The sequence below is a fragment of the Poecilia mexicana genome, unplaced genomic scaffold, assembly GCF_051168715.1.
Source record: "Poecilia mexicana isolate PSO_F unplaced genomic scaffold, ASM5116871v1 scaffold_13, whole genome shotgun sequence".
NCBI classification, from domain to species: domain Eukaryota; kingdom Metazoa; phylum Chordata; class Actinopteri; order Cyprinodontiformes; family Poeciliidae; genus Poecilia; species Poecilia mexicana.
The window spans coordinates 15,843,236-15,861,923 of record NW_028263382.1 but is presented as its reverse complement, the minus strand read 5'-3'; the positions used below and the strand labels follow the sequence as shown (position 1 = coordinate 15,861,923).

At 38.3% G+C, this 18,688-nt stretch overlaps 1 protein-coding gene across 1 annotated transcript; it reads right to left on the bottom strand.

Moving 5' to 3' along the window:
• Positions 1-5,356: 5,356 nt before the first annotated feature.
• On the bottom strand, positions 5,357-16,691 carry mpzl3 (myelin protein zero-like 3). Its single transcript, XM_014980770.2, has 6 exons — positions 16,471-16,691; positions 14,267-14,433; positions 8,819-9,032; positions 8,087-8,243; positions 6,199-6,268; positions 5,357-6,002 (listed from the first exon to the last, which is right to left on the bottom strand). The coding sequence occupies exons 1-6, from the start codon at positions 16,538-16,540 to the stop codon at positions 5,922-5,924; spliced, it is 759 nt and encodes a 252-aa protein (XP_014836256.2). The 5' UTR covers positions 16,541-16,691; the 3' UTR covers positions 5,357-5,921.
• Between the last annotated feature and the right edge of the window lie 1,997 nt (positions 16,692-18,688).

The window sequence follows — 18,688 nt, the reverse complement described above, 5'->3', positions numbered from 1 at the left end:
CACACACAGATGAGGAGATGTCTCTTTTCTTTTTGTTTGGCTCCTGTATGAGGAGTGGGGGGGGGGGGGGCGCTTGTCTACTGCTCAGATTGGGAAGGCTCTCAGTGTGTCAGACTATATGCCTGGATGTGCAGTGCCCAAATTTTCAGGGAAATGCCAAAAGCGTGTTTTCTGGCGCAGCCAGGGAGCAGCGCCTGCCAGCACAGACGTATGAAAGAGAGCAGCGATGAGCGCTGATGCATACAGACACACACACACACACGCATACATACATATACCCATGCACGCTCAGTGCTTTTAGGACACGTCACCCACATCACCAAAACCACCCACCCTCACTCTCTCTTCAACCCCCCCTCGATACCCAGCGCGCTCTGTTCTCATGGAAACACCACACTAGAAGAGCAGAGGAGGAGAAGGAGAGAAGGAAGAAAAGGGAGGAATGATGGCAGGATGAGGAAGCAAGAAGGCCGGGTGTGGCAGACAGGCGGACTGCTTTTCTCTCTCTCTCTCTCTCTTTTCCTCCTCCTCTTGTGTCCACCTTTGCACATAGTCTGGTTTAATGAACAGGGACTGGGCAAGCACGTCCCCCTATTAGAACCATTAGCATAGAGTGAGGCTCACAGGCGCATGCTCATACAAACACCCACACTCTGTATTTGTATTTCATAACACACACACACACACACACACACACAGAGAGACACACAGTGGTGTCAAAACTGTCCCCACCCCCGCTCCGACACCAGTAGGCTTCAGCCAAAGACACAGAGACACAATGAGGATGGGAAAACAGGTGGATGAAAGGGAAGAGGGGTGGATGGCGTGAGAAAAATAGGAGAGGAGAAAGACCTGGAGGCATTTCCAGTTTACTGAAAAAACTCATCAACTGGCACCACCACGTCTTCCTCCTGCCCAGTGGTCACTGCTGTCGCACGTTCAAAACCTAGCACCATTACTTGGCAGCACTACATCATCACTTGGTGTAATCATGGTCTGTAGCAGGCACAGTGACACAAGCTGTGTAATAATGCAGGGTTCTGCTGAGTGTGCCTGATCTCGTTTTTACCTCTGCATAGTTATGCACATTCATGCTGAACAGCTGCCAGTTCAGGGCCACGTATACAAAGCTGCTGCCCTGCAATAACCGTCAGATATGGCAAACGAAAATGGATGGTATTTTGTGTTCTACCTGGAATTATTGAGAAAATGAAAAAAGAGGTCAACAAATAAAGTTCCCAGAAGAAACACGAGAAATAGGTATTTTAATAAAGGTGAATAAACAACAGTGCTTGTTTATTCGGCTTTATTAATTTAGGAAGTAACGGAAAAGAAACAATTGTGAATTCAGAATGACATCAGCTGCAATCACACTATTACCAAAAAAAGGCACAGTCCTGTGGTGACCATCACCAGGTTTTGACCATCACCATCACTCATCAGCTCTACAATTACTGCTCAACCTGACAGAACATCTGCAAACAGATCAACAGAAGACGCAGTCATCACAGTTTTAAAACACACCTCCATATACACTAGCCAAATTTTACATATCAATTTCAGCCCACGTCTGAAACAATCATACCTCACAAAATGGACCAGAAAATGGGCAAACTTTGGTTTTGGCAGGTTACACACAGAAACCCAATGCCCTGAGCCACAGTTTGCAGTGTAAATAATTCTAACTCAAATTCAGACTGGGACCAGGCAGCATGTCTGAACAGCAATTTGAATGTCTTGCCACAGATTTTCAATTCGATTCACAGGGTCATTGATACTTCGATATAAACCAGTGTTTTTCAATCTGAGTCACCAGGCACCGTCGTCCTGCAGGTTTTAGACGTGTACCCTGTTCTAGAACACCCAAATCAAATGATTGCATAACATCCTCTTCATGCCATCAATTGCTGCAGAATCCTATTAAAAGCAAAACACCTAAAACATGCAGTGCAGTGGTTCCTGAGAACTGGATTCAGAAACATTGATCTAAACCACTGCGTTGTAGCCAAGGTTGTATAAGGCTGTGTTCCTGCTAGAACATGAATATGTCTTGTCTTGAAGGATACCGCAACAACTCAGCGACGTTATCCAGAACTTGTCTGCTGTGTTTCTTGATCATCATGATGTTATTTGTTCACTAATGTTCTGTAAACAAGTTCTGAGGCCTTTGCAGAACACTTGCCTCTACACTGAGATTAAACAGATTAAACTCAATTCACTAACCAACTTGTAGTCCAGTGGTTGGACAAGATTTGTTTTTCAAGAGTATAAAGTTAATCTTTTTTTTCTTTTGAATTACTAGAATAATTTCATTCCACTTTACACTCATGCATTATTTTATGTTGCATTCATCTATAATTACCAAAGATTTGCATCTATGTCAGTCATCATTAGTGCATTTCACTGTTGGTAAAATATTTACAGCATCAGCTGTTCAACATTAAGAAGCAAATCACTTAAAATCAAGTCCCCATTCTGGAAGTGCTGATACACTTAGAGCACTTCCTTAGAGAGAACAAATAATAATCAGATCCCATTTTAAATGAAGAGGGCTGTTAAGAAGAACAAAAAAAAAAGCTCAACAAAAACAATAATCAAAACATTTCAATCCCCAGGAGTCAGAAATCAGGCTGAGGCCGGGGCTGTAGTATCTGTGGAAACCGGGCGAGAGTGTGTGGGTTGGCCTTTGAAAACAGTCCATCTGCCATTGCAACAGATTGGGCTGCAGTTGAGTGGAAACTAACTCAGCAGACATTATAGCTGTTCCTGCTTCCTGAACAACTTGGTACGCTAATGTATATCCAGTTCTTTGATTGTTTTGTTAAGCAGTTGAATCTGTAGCCTTTGCCGACCACAGAAATCAATAATGTCGCACTGATTGGCCAGCGCTGCCGTGGTGTTTGCTTCGGCAAGGCTTCACACCTGGCAGACTGTACCTCCAGTCACAAAACAAATATGATCAATTGTACTCGGAGGTTGGCAGAGTAGCCAAAAATTGTAAGTAACTGTTGAGTCAGAGGTGCATTATTTCAGTATGTTGGTTATTAAATAATTTTAAAAAATGAACTAAGTCATTTTTGCACAGTTACAGTATAACTGGTTGTACTGTTATGTTAAACTTAATTTTTCCCCCCTTTCATTTTCACCTCAGGCCATCTCCAGTTCCAGTGGAAGAGAGATTTAACATTCAATGTGTGCCCAGCTGAAGGCAGATAAAAAGGGTTTGCAAGAGTCTTAAATGGATGTATAATCCCTTAAAACTTATGAAGCTTATCTTTGCAATGATTTTAACTATGTATATGGTTACAATAGTAATGTTCACATTTAAGGTATTTTAAAGCGTTTTGATGTTATTGCATACTTTGAGGATCTTCTAAAGGCTTCGGATGAGAATATCTTGACCCTTGTTAAGGTATTATACTACACACAATTGCTAAAACTTGGCAGACGGGGTAAAAAAAAAAATCATTAGAAGTCATGCATCCTTAAATTTCCTCAACACACACATCTACTAAATGTACAATTTCACTCTGTACATATAAGAAAACTGCTTACCCAGTGTGTCAGCCCTGTGCACTTGTGAATGCATTCTGTTTGTTGCTTTGTCCATTAACAATGTACCACTTTCCTCGCTGTGATGAAGCTCCTCATCTGCAGAATGAAAGGTCACCGTGTCTGTGAAAGGCAACGAGGTTCACAAGTAATATACCAGCTGCAAGCTATATGAGAATATTAAGGCCAGGGCCAATTTCACCTAATTGACCATAACTATTGTAATTGATTAATTTCCTGTAGAATGCTAACGCAAATGTCAGAACTCAAGCAGTGCAGATGGCCGTGAACTGTTAAATATTCGGCTTTCTGGAGTTGCTAAAAGTAGTCATTATCAGCTTATTTATAGTTGGCGCTTTGCTATATGTCAGTATATGACACATCCCACATGGACTTTAAATAGATGATTCCAACTGGGCGATGCAAACCAACTCAGCTATACAGACATACAGAAACATTTGCAGAGGGTTGTAACAATAAAAATGTGTAGAAGTAACACAAACTCCTCCAAATAAAACGGATATGATGGGTAAGGAGTGTGATTGTATTTTTGGTCTGCCGTTTGGACGCCTCGGTCCAGACAACTCAGAAAACATTAGGGTTGTCTCTGTATCAGCAAGTTTTAAAATTTAACTAACTATATTTTGTTCTGGAGCTTCTCCCTCGCGTCCAACTTTTTGTGAAGTAAATAAAAATTTGATTGCAGCATTAGGATTTCAAATAGAAAAATTTACAGAAATAACATTTGGAAGGCGTTTCACCTTCCGTAACCGGGCACTGGTAGATGTCTAAAGCTGAATTTCCTGTGGTGAGGCTGGAGACGGTTTGTGTGTCTGCCATTACTGCTGTGTCCAACGCCTTGTGAATGATGTTCACAGGTTTTGTTGGTCTCTTATATGAATTGTTCAAACACTTTCTGTGATTCAAGCTAAAGAACTGAACAAAGGAAAGTGGATAAGTAATTTTACATCAGAAGCACTTCAGCTGGTAAAGAACTGCATCATCTATGCATAATTAATAATAGAATAAAGACAGATAACCCAAAGGTTTTGAAAACTGAGAAAATTGAGTTTTTCTTCCGTCTTCTCCCAGTGTGTATCCACTGCGTGTATCCACTAGAAGTAGACATCGACATTGATGGTGTTATCATACAGCTTTGCAAGTCTGGAGTACAAATCCTTTAACCTCCGAAACACATTCTCCTCGGAAAATCAAGTCCATGCAGGAAACCGAGGCTTCTTCATTCAATCAATTTTCTTGATTTTCTTTTTTCTGACCAACACTAGTAAGCTGTTGCCATGGTAGTTCAGATGAAGCAGGAATAATAATTGTTTCACCATAGCTGTGTGTGAATTATTAAAGCCTAGAGGGCACGAGTGAACTAACTGAGATACAAAGAAGTCAGAAGGACTGAGTTTTCTTGTGGATTTCATTTTTGTGTTCTCCCTCGGTCTCTTCACAGGAGTCAAACCTTACCTCCAAGATCTGCAGAACGACTCAGCAACATTAGGAAGCAGCTTATTCATAAAAAGTACATGAGTGGAGACTCGACGTCAACAAATTATGTTTACTGATGAAGCACTGCATGTTGTGTTGTCTTTTAGAAGGGAGTCTATTTTTAAAATCAATGCTCATTCTCTCACCAAAAAAAAAAAAAAAAAAGATGCATCCAGAGCTAAACTGTCACACAACATCCCTCAAGAACACACAGTAACAAGTACACTGACACAAGGTTGGTGCTAAAATGAAACAGTGAAAGACAGAAAACATGTTAAATAGTCACAAACACAAAGTGAGATGAGTAGAAGTTTTAAATCAAAATGTTTATTCTGTCCTAATCTCAAGCAAACACCAAAAACGTTCCACTGCCACTCAGACAGAATGAATACAGCCGCTCTCTCAGGTAATAAATTAGAAAAAAAATAAAATAAAATGAAACAAAATGAACGCATCCACATGCTTCACAATAACAAAATGACACTAGGTAAATCAGAAAGATAAAAATATACATATATATATTTTATTGTATATATACAGTGCTTGGTTGGCTTGTTTTGTCAGGTTCCACCTGATTTAAAGGTGCTTGGTTTAGTAGCTCTACTGCAGACAACATATAGTATCTACACCATAACTCACGAAGGTATAAAGGATTATTGTATTCTGTCAGATCTTAGCTGCTCAGCTCAGCAGTAAAAAGTAAGTCAAATAATTGTGGTAAATAGTGTGGTGGAGCAATTTCTGAAACTCTCTGAAAATAAAAATGAAAAAAAAAAGGTAAACTTTATGACCAAATACTAATCAAGAAGGCCAGTTTTTTTTTTTTTTTTCTGTCCAGTGGCTGAAGTTTTAAACAACTATCACTGTGGATGTTAGCACTGAGATTCAACATACTCCTCTTCTCTGGGATGCATCTTCTGCATACTGTAGTATTCCTCCTCTTCGTCAGAATCCTTAAAGAGACCAGAGCAGGGAGAGATTGAGAACTTTGTGCAGGAAAATTATCAGTATGTCACACACCTTAAAGTTCTGCTGTGATGCAATGAGGTTATGCAATATGCAATATTTATTTGATGAAGTGGACATAGCCATTCAAGTTATTTATGAGCTGAGAGTTATTGTTTTCAAGTGCAACACTGTTAGACGTACCATTAGACACATGTCACAGCAAGTGGTGCTCTTTATGTAGGCTGCCTGTGGGGAGACACCAGTTTCCTCTCTGATGGGAGGAGAACACGCAGAGGGTCGTTAATGAAAGTAATCACACAAACGGATGTCAAAACATGCAATGTATCACACATTTTAACCTGTGTTTTGTGTGTATAAAACATATCCAAAGCTGATTTTTTTACCCAGCGTCGAAGTGTGTCACTGTGTCTTTCACTCCTATTACTTTAATATCAGGGCAAGCAACCATATAGCTTAACAGAGCAAAAAAAAAAGATTAGAATTAAAAAGAAAAAACTCTTAGAGACAAGTTCAAACAAAACGACTATTTGAAGGTCTATAAAATGACTATTTGCCTGAGTTATCGCCACACACAAAAAAAAGCGATGCATCAGTGCCAGAAGCTGTAATTCTTGGAGAGACTGCCTCCAAATGTGAGTCAGTCCCTGCAGACCTTTGTGTTTGAAAGCCCTGCTGCTCGGTGCTTTCTGGCTGGTCTGGAGTCGGAAGTGGTGCATATGCTTCACTGTCTTTGCTGTTCACAGCATGAACATGCATGTCTGATAAACCCTGATGAAGGTTTCCACATTCTTGCTCCTAAAGCCACGGTGCAGTCCAAAGTCTCATGAACTGTGGTTGAGTCTGCCATTTTGAGTATCAATTCTCAAGTGAAGACAAGTGAAATATTAAATTCTATTAGGGAAAAAAAGAGTGATCTATTATTAAAAGGTTATTAAATTGGCAAATAAATGATGGATGGCTGCTGCCCTGTGGTCTGACTAAATGGATGTTAAGCAGAAAAGAAAAGCCTAAAGCTGAAAGAAAGCTGTGTTCAGTAGCAGGGTTCAAAAACTTACATATAAGGACAAGAGTTGATTTTGTCATAAAGCTACACTATGCTATAATTCTTTAAGGCGTGTTTAGTAATCGCTTTATTTGTTGTGCTTAACATTGTGATGTCAATTTATAGTAACTAAAATTTGCAGTTTGAGCTCAAAGCCCCGTAATCTAAAGTTGAACTAGTTGGAATAGTCCAATAATTTTTCAATTGGAAATTGTCCTTGATTAATGAACCTATAATAATTAGCAGGAATAAAATTGAATGCAAAATATTGAAATAAAAAAACGTTGGAGAAAATATACTTTGGCATAATCTTGACTTAATGCACCCAAACCCCTTACATTTTAAATACATTCATCAAGTATAACTGCTATATCTCAATGCCATAACACACTTAGTGCGTTATGGGCTTATATAAATTTATATATTATTGCTATATAACTTATATCAATTTCATTTTATTTTAACCTATGGATTGACACTACTTCTCAGTAAAGCAATCACAATGTGCTCTACGTTTTCTTAAATCTCGTACATATTCTGATATTTTTCAAATATTGAGATATTTTTCATCAAGGCCATACCGGCCCAATAGAGCAATAAAGATATTATGGTGTGTTTGTTTTATGATTTTTTTTTCCAAGTGCTAAATGCACCTAAAACATAATAAAGTATCTATCAATCCATCTATCTGACTTTTATTGTTATGCTAAGGTAACCAGTTTATCCAGAATCCCAAAAGAGTTAAAAAGAAGAGAAAGCAGCAGCTCTGCTCAGATGATGAAGTCACTGCCTGCCATCTGAAGCCACATTAGAGATCAATCATGGGAAGACGGTGTTGATTCAAAGCACGTTCCTCCAAGACGCCTGACCTTTCTTAAGCCAAACCTTTAACTTAGACCTCAGTTCTTGCTTAACCTTCGCCGCATTAGCAATCCAGGTGTAGAATCTATCATTGCTGAAGGCTGACTTGACTGTCATTATCCCCAAGAGAGCAACATCAGTGATTGGTAGAATACATTTACTCACCCCTCTGTGACCTCTATCGGTGATCTGTAGGCCTTTGATTGGTTGTGCCGTTTCTTGGGACACAACATCCGACCAACCAGGAAGAAGGTAATGAGGCCGGAGGGGAGGAGGATAAAGGCCATGAGCACGGCAACATCTGAGAAGCGGATGGTTGTAGCTGAGGGCAGCAAGAATATTGGGGTTGTTAGGGACAAATTACCAAGGTGATCATCATCAGCTACTCACAGGAGATTACACCAAGAATACAAAATCATTACAACTCTCTCCTCAGAAAAAAACAAACATTTCAGAAACATATTTAAAACAATTTAACTTCAACGTTTTAGCATAAACAGTTATGACTGTATGCACCAATCATAACTTCATTCACAGGAAGTTTCTGGTCCTCTTTGACAGGGACCACAAACTTCCTGGTTGCCTGGTTGAAACTGCTCTCAGACATAAACAACTAAAATGTGTAAAGTTTTCTCGGGGAGCTTTAGCAGTGCTGCTACTGCAGGTGCTGAAACACACATGGCAGGTTGAGGATGTCTCCAAATAGACATCCTCAACCTTTACCTCAAAAGCCAGAAAATTTTGAGCTAGATTGCTTACATTATATGGCAGCCCAATGAAAATGAGGCCTAAATATTTGCACCTAATCTGCAGAATCAAGAAATATTTGGCAGGCAGTTGAATTCAAAGGGCTGCCCACCATCATGATTTCCCATCTGATTTTGTGTCACGACTTACGCTTTGGAGTAACTGTCAGAACAGTGTGTGACTTCGGGGAGCCGAAGACATCTGGGGGGTTTGTGACATCACATGTGTATGTCCCATTATCATTTAGAGTGGCATTGATCAGGTAGATGGAGACGTCCCCACGTGCAGGGGTTCCCTGCCATTTGATGCGACCAGCAAACTGACCAGTCTTTGGAAGTTCAGCTTTGGACAAGAAGTGGAAAAACTGCAATGGAAAAGAAAAGGCAAAAAAAAAAAAAAGTTTCATAAAGACCAGGTGGTGAAATAAAGTGTAGCTTGAGCAAAAACTGTGCACTTTGAAGATTTTAATTCACCGTCAAATATTACACCTGAAAATATTGAGTCCGCTTATTCAGAGCAAATAAGACCAATTGCTGCAGAATTCAACTTGGGACACCGTATTTGTCCTATTTTAGCAAGGTTGTTCATAAAAAACAAAAACAAAAAAAAAAACTATAGGGAAGGGACATTCATGGTTGTGAAAAATATCTGCACATGTCTGGAAAGCAAAATTTAACTCTCAAGTTGACATTTACCCACATCAGTTTGTTTACAACAACAAACCTCATCACTGAGTCACTACTCTGTTACGCCGACCAAGACCTTTTCAAACACTGCATCTGGAGTACGGGTTTGTTGTATGTGTGCGTGGGAGCAGGAAGGGAAAGAAAAACATGTTTTAGAGCACATTACGACAAATGACTAATAAAGTTACACAAAAAAAATGAACTATAAATATAACTGGATTTAAACAAAAAAATAGAAGTGATATATGTTGCTACGAAGAGAGATTTTTCCAAATTTAATGAATAAGGACTACAAATGTTTTAATATTGAAATGAGGGCCAGAAAAATCAAGATTCCTTGATACTACACTCGAAAGCTGGAGCTTAAAACTGAGAGATCATATCCAAGTTCAGCATGTTTGAGTTGCAGGATGAAAATCGCGCTACCAAACTTTGCCGACAGGCAACAATGCCATGGAGAAAAAGTAAAGACAGAGTAACTATTTTACCCAACACAGAAAAATGTAAGGTCATTCCAGTTAATTAAGGGTTTTAAACGTTGGTATAAAGCAGTAAATCCCCATGAAATCTTCTGAATTATTCACAGTCTGGTCTGCTAACAACTGTAAAGATCAGTTCGTCAAAGCTTTAAATTCATGAACTCATAAAGCCACATTTTAAAATGAAACCAGACTAATTTTCTTCCATTATGGCAAAATGTTGCCTGATGCAAATTTATGCAGTGGCAGCTAGGTGAGTTCAGTAAGGGTGATAAAATTTCATCTGTCTAAAGTAAAGGTTACAGCATAGCATTGTACACCATGACGCAATATTTCATTTGGCAGCTGGACAGCAGACTGTTTTTATGACTCTTTAGTTTATATAACAGAACTAAGGCTAAAAACTCCTGAGACGATCATGATTAGATCTATAATGATTCCTGAGAGTCTGTACTTTTAAAGCTAATGTCTAATAGAAACATGACTGTCAACGTAATTAAAAAACAAAGATCCAGATCTCATTTTTATCACAAAACCTGAGTTAAAATTAAAGAAAATAGCAAAAAAGGAAAAGATTTAGAATAGAAAATTATGCATTTGTTCCCTAATGAGGACTGGTATAACTTTGTGGTTGAGGGTGCTGCAGAGTTCATTTTCACAACAGGTGCACTGCAGCCTATTGTTCTCAACACACTGGTCACTGGCTATTTACTGCATCGTTCCGCTGCCTCTGCCCTCCTCCCATCAAGCTACAACCGAAAAGGTCACTAATGTCAACAGACTTAAAAAAAAAAAACTTTCTGAGGTTTTTTCCCCATTTCACCTTACACATTTTTCTTTATTTTGTGTGTATCCAGGTGTGTGTTCAAGGGAACTATGCTTATTATTCATTTAAATACTGTACAAACACAGGGATGCTCCAAATAAGATTAAAAAATTGTTTAATTGTTGTGCGCTTAATTCTCCCCATATGTATATTGCAAGTACATTTGAAGCTCTGAATTTTCATCTCTTCATTTGTTAGTAACTACATTCTTTCATTCAGCTTGTTGATTATAAAGAACACTGATTTAATGGTTAGTGTGAAATTGGGATGTGAGTCTTAGTCACAGCTATGTGAAATAAACAGGAAGCCAAGAGAAAGCTTTCCTTCTCATCAGATTACCAAGAAAATGGCATTCCGGAGCATTTTAGATCATTATAAGAAAATGGATACCAAAACTGGAGAGAACTGACAAGTATGTAAGCAGATAAATCACACTACTACTGTAGCTCGTCGTTTCTGAACTCCACTATGCTAATTAGTAAAGTAAAACTGAGAAACCTGGTGTATTTTGGGATTTGTTACCATTTCTTAAACACTGATCCAATTGAAACACTCAATAAAAATGCCTGAAACTTTCCAAAAGCAATTGACATAACACATGCAGGGTTATTTTGTTAATAACATATTCTAATGCACTATTTTGAACTTTCCTGCATTAATATTTATGGCATAAAGCTCACAGCAACATTTCATTTATTTACATCCAGAAGCATGCAAAAGGTTGTCAGAAGCATCAACAAGGTTAGTTACACATGGCTTCCGAAATAAAAACCACATAATGGCAAAAGCAAACACAGAACAATCACAGCCACCGATTAATTTTACTGTTTTACTATGTGTACACAAGCTCTACTTTCTAAGAGACTCACTGTACGCTCGCACTGATAAAGCCAATCATCCTTATGTAATGTAGCTTGACAGGCCGATAAGCAACGAACTAGAGGAAGACTAAGAATCCACACAGCATTTTAAACCGGAGAAGACCTGGATGTATCTAAAAAGGTTTAGAAAATAAGCATCTGTTTCTGGCCCAAAGAAGAGTTCATCAGCCAAATACTCCAATTACTATCATTTTCTGCAAATATTTGATTGAATATTCAGCCTCTCTCCTCCAATCTGCAAAGTTTATTGTCTCTGAGACAGAGGTAATTACGCAAGCCACTGAAGCACTGCAGCAATGCTGATTGACACTAAAGCTTCAGCAGCAAATTGATATTTTCTGACAGGTTTTCACATGCTTATTCATGGCCTCTCCCAGTGTGATATACAGCCAGGGGCCCGCGGGCCAATAAACCAAAGACGCTAATGAAATTGGGAGGAAAGTAATTGAGGGTTTAGAAATAAAAAATTAAAAACTTGTGGACTGTGCCATCTGTGGGTCGTATCGAGATTCAGATCCAACACAGCGGAAAAGGCTCCATAGAACGAGCACTAGAAATCCACGAGGATTTATCTTCTTTAACTTTTTAATGGTTGCCAGTTGTTCTGTCCTAAATACTTAGAGAAGACAACTTTGTCTTAAATGAGCCAACCAGCAGCACGCCACACCAGCAGAACCAGAGAGCATTAGCTTCCATTTAATGCTGAGTGCTCCTATAGGAAATTACTGCATATAGGGTTGCAGCTACCACACTATAGAATCTCACAGTCCAAATGCAATTACAAAGAACCACACTTGATGGCCGTCTCCAAGCACAAAGGAGCTGCTTAAATTATGTGGTGCACTCTTTGTGGACTGCAGAGTGAATGTTAGCCCAAAGTGTGCAGGGTTATGAGACTGAATGCAGTTATGGTTTAGAGTGGATACATCTGAACTCATTTCAAACAAGACCACAATACAGTAAAGGGAGTGGAATCGGGTTGGGCTGGCCGGCCAGCCGGCCGGCCGGGTGATATTTACTGTGAAAACTGCGGACATACACAAATGGTGGAAAGGAACATAAAATTCTCAGCATGGGACTAATAAATCAAACATGCAGGTACAAATGGTGTTCAAATCAAAAATGAATGAAATCAGAATGAAATGCCTTCAGTTATTACCGTCACAGCTTGTGCACTGATAGGTTCAAGAATTAGATCACACTAGAATGCAAATAAAGTAACCTGTTATTCAAGCAAGGCATTTTCCCGTATGTTAAGCAGGTCCTGATATTTTTTTTTTTTTTATCAATATGTAAATATGATCTGCACGCTTTCGGTCTGTATGACTCATAAAGACATTTATTCAGTGAAAATATGACTTTTTTTTGTTCAAGGCTGAAAATATGGAGAATATCAAACCGAGCTAGGAAAAGCAATCCCTATTTTAAGCACCGAATGAACCACTTTATGTGTCCCCAAGACGCCACCATGTTTTTCACACACCGCAAACAGGAAAAGTCAAAATTAGTAACTTATGGGTCTGACAACATATTCAGCTAGCAGGAAATACACTGGGTTCAGAACAAAATTATGATAGTATTTTTGGGACGCTCAAGCTCTTTTTTTTTTTTTTTTTTTTTTTTTTACTAATAAAAAGTTTGAAGTATCACAAACTGGATTGTAAAGAATCTGTAGTTGGTGGTAAGATAATTTAACTATTTTGTTATATTCAGTCTTCTCAACATGGCAGTCCCAGTATGAAAAAAAGCATTTAAATGTTTTTTTGTATGTTTTAAACTAAATAAAAAAGTTTTAAGAATTTCAAGTCATATTTTGATGAGTCTACTGTCGGTGTTGAAGAACTCAGCGAAGAAGTGCCAACTTCCTCTTCATTAGCAGCTAGCAGCAAGGTGTGGCATTCGCACCATGCTTAATAATAGTGCAAAGCTTTTTGGCTATGTGTCTTTATTTCTCATGACTACTAAAAATTCTGCTACGCAATCAATTTAGAAGTGATAGAGGGTTCTTTGTTGCTTACATAACAAAAGATGTTGTTAGCCAACCCAACAGCTTTAATAAATCTAAGTACTAGTAGAGAATTCTTGTCTGAAACATAAAGACAACTTTATAGTGTTTATAGACCGTTTATAGTGCCAGCATTCATACTGAAAGTTTATAATAGCAGCAAAGCAAATGTTTATTTTAGCAGAAATGCACTTGCAACAAACACTTCATGGCACCAAGAAGTGCCACCCTAATCACAATTTTAACTGTAGGATCTTTCTGTGGATCTCCAAATTATTTGCAGAAAAGTCGCCTATTTAAGTATTTTTTTCGCAGAGCACATCTAAAATATTCAGAGGAAAATTTAGCTTTGAAATCAATATATTGTTACTGGCTGCCATTTCAGAAAAGGCAGAGCCAGGTACGCCTATCATTTTTCTTGGCACTGATTGACTCCCACCCCCCTCCCTTAGTGGAGATCAGGAAGACCGTGGATAGTAGTTTCTGCGGTAGTTCCAAGATGGTTCCATGATTTTTAATTTATGTAATACTCACTCTTTAAACTTGCACTGCCTTAATACTGAGCCAAGTGTCTAAGTGTCAATAAAGCAGTGTCAATAAAACTACTCTCAAACTGTGCTTGGTCCATTAGTTTGTCTTTGAGTATTACGCTTGAGAACACAACATTACATGGGTTTTTAATTTTGTAAGGAATTATATATGTAGGTTCTCAAATACTCACCACTTGTGATGAACCTCCAGTCTGTGGGGTATAGGACCAGCTAACACGCATTTTACTTGTTGGGCTTGCTGTAGAGGTAAAAGTGCAGGGCAACCTAACCGTATCCCCTTTAGTTGCATGGAGCTCTGATGGAGTGGTCACTTCGATGGAGCAAACTTGGGAAAGGCCTGGAGAAGAGATGAAGCCAAGTAAGAAATTGGAAATATGATACGAGCTGAATCACGTCTTCATGAGTTCCACAGAAACTGAAGTGGAGAACTAGAACAAAAAACAAAAAAAAAAGAAACACACTGCGAGTGGTTTTTCCACCCACTTTTATATGAAAAACAACTGATATCAATCAAGAAATGTTGCAATGTTGTCACTTTCGTGGATGTCACAAAAGTGACAGGACAGCAAGGCTCTCCTGGAACACATAACACTGAGTGACACATTAATACACGTTTCACACCAGCTGCTCTTCTTGCATTTGACAGACATGTTCAACGCCTGTCCATCAGACCTTTAACAGTTATGAGTTTCTTAACATGCGTCTTTATACCCATCAGCTCTCTGAGGATATTAAGTGAATATAGAGATAACAACACAAACAGAACTACTTTCTCATAAAAAGGAAATGAAGCAGAGGACTCCTGAAAGAGGAAACACTCTAAATCTCAGTGACATGATGGATGCTGCTAATGTGGTAATTAGAGGTCTTGGCAGGTCCTCTGTGGTCTTTGCACTGACACAAAGTTTCTAAATGTGATAACAAAAAAAGCTAGCAAGGAAAATAATGCAGAATAATAAAATTTCACAGCCCCACACTTGGAACAAACACCTACATCTGTACTTAGATGCAATATATCTAGTTATTTTTAAATAACTACTTTTTGAAATAGTTATATTTTTGCTCAGAATATCACCATCACAATGGGTTGAATTCATTAGTACAAACTCAACAGTTGTTGATTTGTGTTAACTATCTGATTTAGAGCAGAAGTATTAAGATAAATGTTTTTTGACATATTAATTAAAACTATCACCATGATTTAACAGAATAACAACCAATTGGAGCCAGGAGGAAGGTCCTGGTGCTGCCAATCATCATTACTTAATGTAGTTTTAGCTACCATTAAATGAACCAATTTTTCCTTGGAAAATATTCATACCCCATAAGCTTCCTTTTTCAAAGAAAAATGTGAAGAGTGTGCTGTGGATTTACATTCAGCCCCCTTTTCGTGTGGGGTTATACGAGTAATCTAAACTAGTAAAATACACCTGTGTGTAATTTATTCTCAGTCTGCAATGAAAAATGGGGGCCTGGGGTGAATTACATTGAGTTATTTGCAAAACGTTCTGTATTAACTCAGGCAGGCTGAGTACAAATACAAGCCAAAAATGTAATGAGAGGGAAAACAGTATTTTTTTTTCTTCAAAAATCTCAAATGCTTTACTTTATGTTACTAATAAACTTAGTAATATGACAAATTTTGAAAAAGTTACTGGTTAATTAAACTTTAAATAATTAAGGCAAAAATAAAACTACCTCAGACTTACCCAGAAAGACACACTAGTTGGCGTACATAAGCAGCATTCATTATGGATACCCTGGCAACGTGAATGTTACTGTAACCACCCAGCATAACGCAAGTACTTATCCACATAGAGAAGTTAAACAGTCTGAATTAGTACTCAGTGCTAATGACTGTTTATGTCCTATGTAAGTTATTTAAAGAGAGCTCTTGTTGGAATGATGTTTTTAGTGTATTTTAGACACTTCCTAATCCAGTACCGAATCCCAGCGCCGAAGCCTGACCCTGGGATCCTCTTCCTGAATTTACGACTCAAAAGGCCTGTTATTATGCAATACTCTCCCACCCAAATACTGACGATCCTGTCAGTGGAATTAAATAATATTCTATTTACTGTTATTTTATGTATTGACCTTTCAACATAAGGTTTTAAATTTAGCGTCTTAAATTAATTAATGGTGTTTCCTTATATTCTAAAAATGATCAAAATACCTTAAAAAAACAAACTTGTAGTCTGCGCTATTGACATAAGTATGACTCGCCAAGACAAAGCATTTCCCTAAATAAGTAATGACTAAATAAGCCGCTTTTAAGAGCAAATATCTAAGTATTAAACCGCCTTTTCTTCAGCTGACGCTAAATGTTGAAATATTCACTGCGACACGACACCGGATCTCAGGCTCTACTTACCGAAAACGCCAAACAAATACAGCAACAAAACTAAATTTAGAGCTGTCCTTCTTGCGTCCACTCGACACATAATTGGTGTTGAAGGTGGATCCACTCCGGTGACGATAGAAAAAAATCCTCTAAGTTGCGTTAAAACTTCGGTAAATTTCCGTCCATAGTATGTTTCGTCTTGAGTTTCTCCCCGCGACTGCGTCAATACCTGTCGGACAGGTGGATCAGGAAGTAGGAGCTCTCCGTCAGTATCAGACAACACTGGCAAACATGTTGAGTAAAGGAGACAGACAGCAAAAAACTTACGCCGAAGGGGAAAAAAGTCAAATTCCACCATTAGATACAAAGTCCAACACATTTTTTTTTAAAGATACATTAAAAACTGTAACCAGGAATTAGTTTGGTTAAGTAAATTTTAGATTAGGTAGCTGCGTTATGTTCATTGAAAGACATAGCACAAAATAAATAACTAGTACAAATAATTTGGATTTCAATAATAACGTGCGCTATTGGAAAAGGAAGAAGCTTGTCTGAATATGTCTTTATTTCACATATGTACTCATTTTGTTTTTTTGAATTGATTTAGACTCTTCGTGTGACACGAAGTGTTCAAAAAGCTTTCAAAACAGAGCTGGTCTAAATCAGAAGCGAACTAAGCAGCTGCTTACTTCCCTCCTCTTACTAGCAGGGGGTGTCCAAGAGCATTCAATTTGCCACAATTTCATTTACTTATTAAAGTCAGAGTAATTTGTTACTAGAACAGCAATATTGAACAGTACCTTTAAAATGGTATGGACAGATTATTTGAAATTAATTTCAAATATTATTATAAACTAACAAATTAAATAATCTTAATTAATTTTTTTGAAAGAATACTTGAGCTATGGTGATTTATGGTAGTTGGATGAAATCAAAATTAATTATATTACAACACTGTTAGAAGCAAACACATGTGGCTTTAAAATGAACCCAAACGTTCTTTGATGTAGCCTCTAGAACCATGCATATGCCCTCATATGAGCCTCTGTTTGCAGACCTTATCTCCCCACGCAGCCTCCATACATAAGAAAACTCAGATGATCTGTTGGGACAAACTCCTCTTCTCTCCCTGTTCCCAATCTCCTGGTCCTGTAATTATGTCTAAAGGGAGAAGGTGTTTTCTTTTCCCAGCCTTTGTTAGTTTACTTTCTCATGGGGTGTAGTGCTTTATCTCTCAACTGCTGCATGTGTTTCTTCAAAAATCCTTTGAAGTATATATGTGTCTTTATTTGGTCTCCGTAGTCAATTTCCTTCTTACATCCATCATGTGTTCATCAAGCATTTCCTCTAATCTGAAAAAGGAGTCATTTTATGGCACATGAAAGAATATGCAAGGGTAGCATCTTTTTGTACACTAACCCTGACATGCTCTGCACTTTTATGAGCTTATAATGAATTCTACTATTTGTCGGCCTACGCAGGAAACCAGTGCTGTGAAATTTAATATATGACAAACAACCGTGAAGGGGGGAAAAAAATTGTACAATACATTATTCCAGAAGTAGGCATTTCCAGTCCTGGTACACTGATGTCTTGCATGTTTCAGTGGAACTGCTTTGCTGTACCTGATTTAAGCATTTAACTTATTCCTCATCTTGTCTGAAGTTCTTCTAGATGCTGCAGATTTCTTATTCAAAACACGTGGACACAAAGTGAGAAAGGGATAAAACATTCACACCCTGCACACCCCTGAATTAATTTACTATTTGATTCATTGTTTTTTACTGCATAACTAAAAGAATCAGCAGAGAAACCTAGACACCCCTTACAGGAACGCTCTCCATCTCATTTTAGGGCATCAGGTCAGGAAAAACGAGCACCGTCCCTTCAAAGAAGTTTGTTGACTAGCATGGGTTCTCCTCGCAGTTAGATGTGCCCAGAAAACCTCCGTCACGTATGAGGACTTTTTATTTTTAAATGTAGCACTCAGAATTGTTGCTGCGTGCCAAGATGAAAGCCCAGCAGATTTACTTTCAGAAGTGGAGCACTATGTCTTCTTCCATGACTCCCTTAGCAACGCTGTGAGGTAAACGTTGCATTCACTCTTTCATAGCTAGGACGGAAGAGCAAATTAGATTTTGGAATCCAAAGTTTAGTAATCAGTTGTCTCCTTTTTTCCAGCTGCCTCAAGCAGTGGTGTCCAGATGTGTCCCTGCTCGACATGAACTAAATTAATTCTCTGAATTAC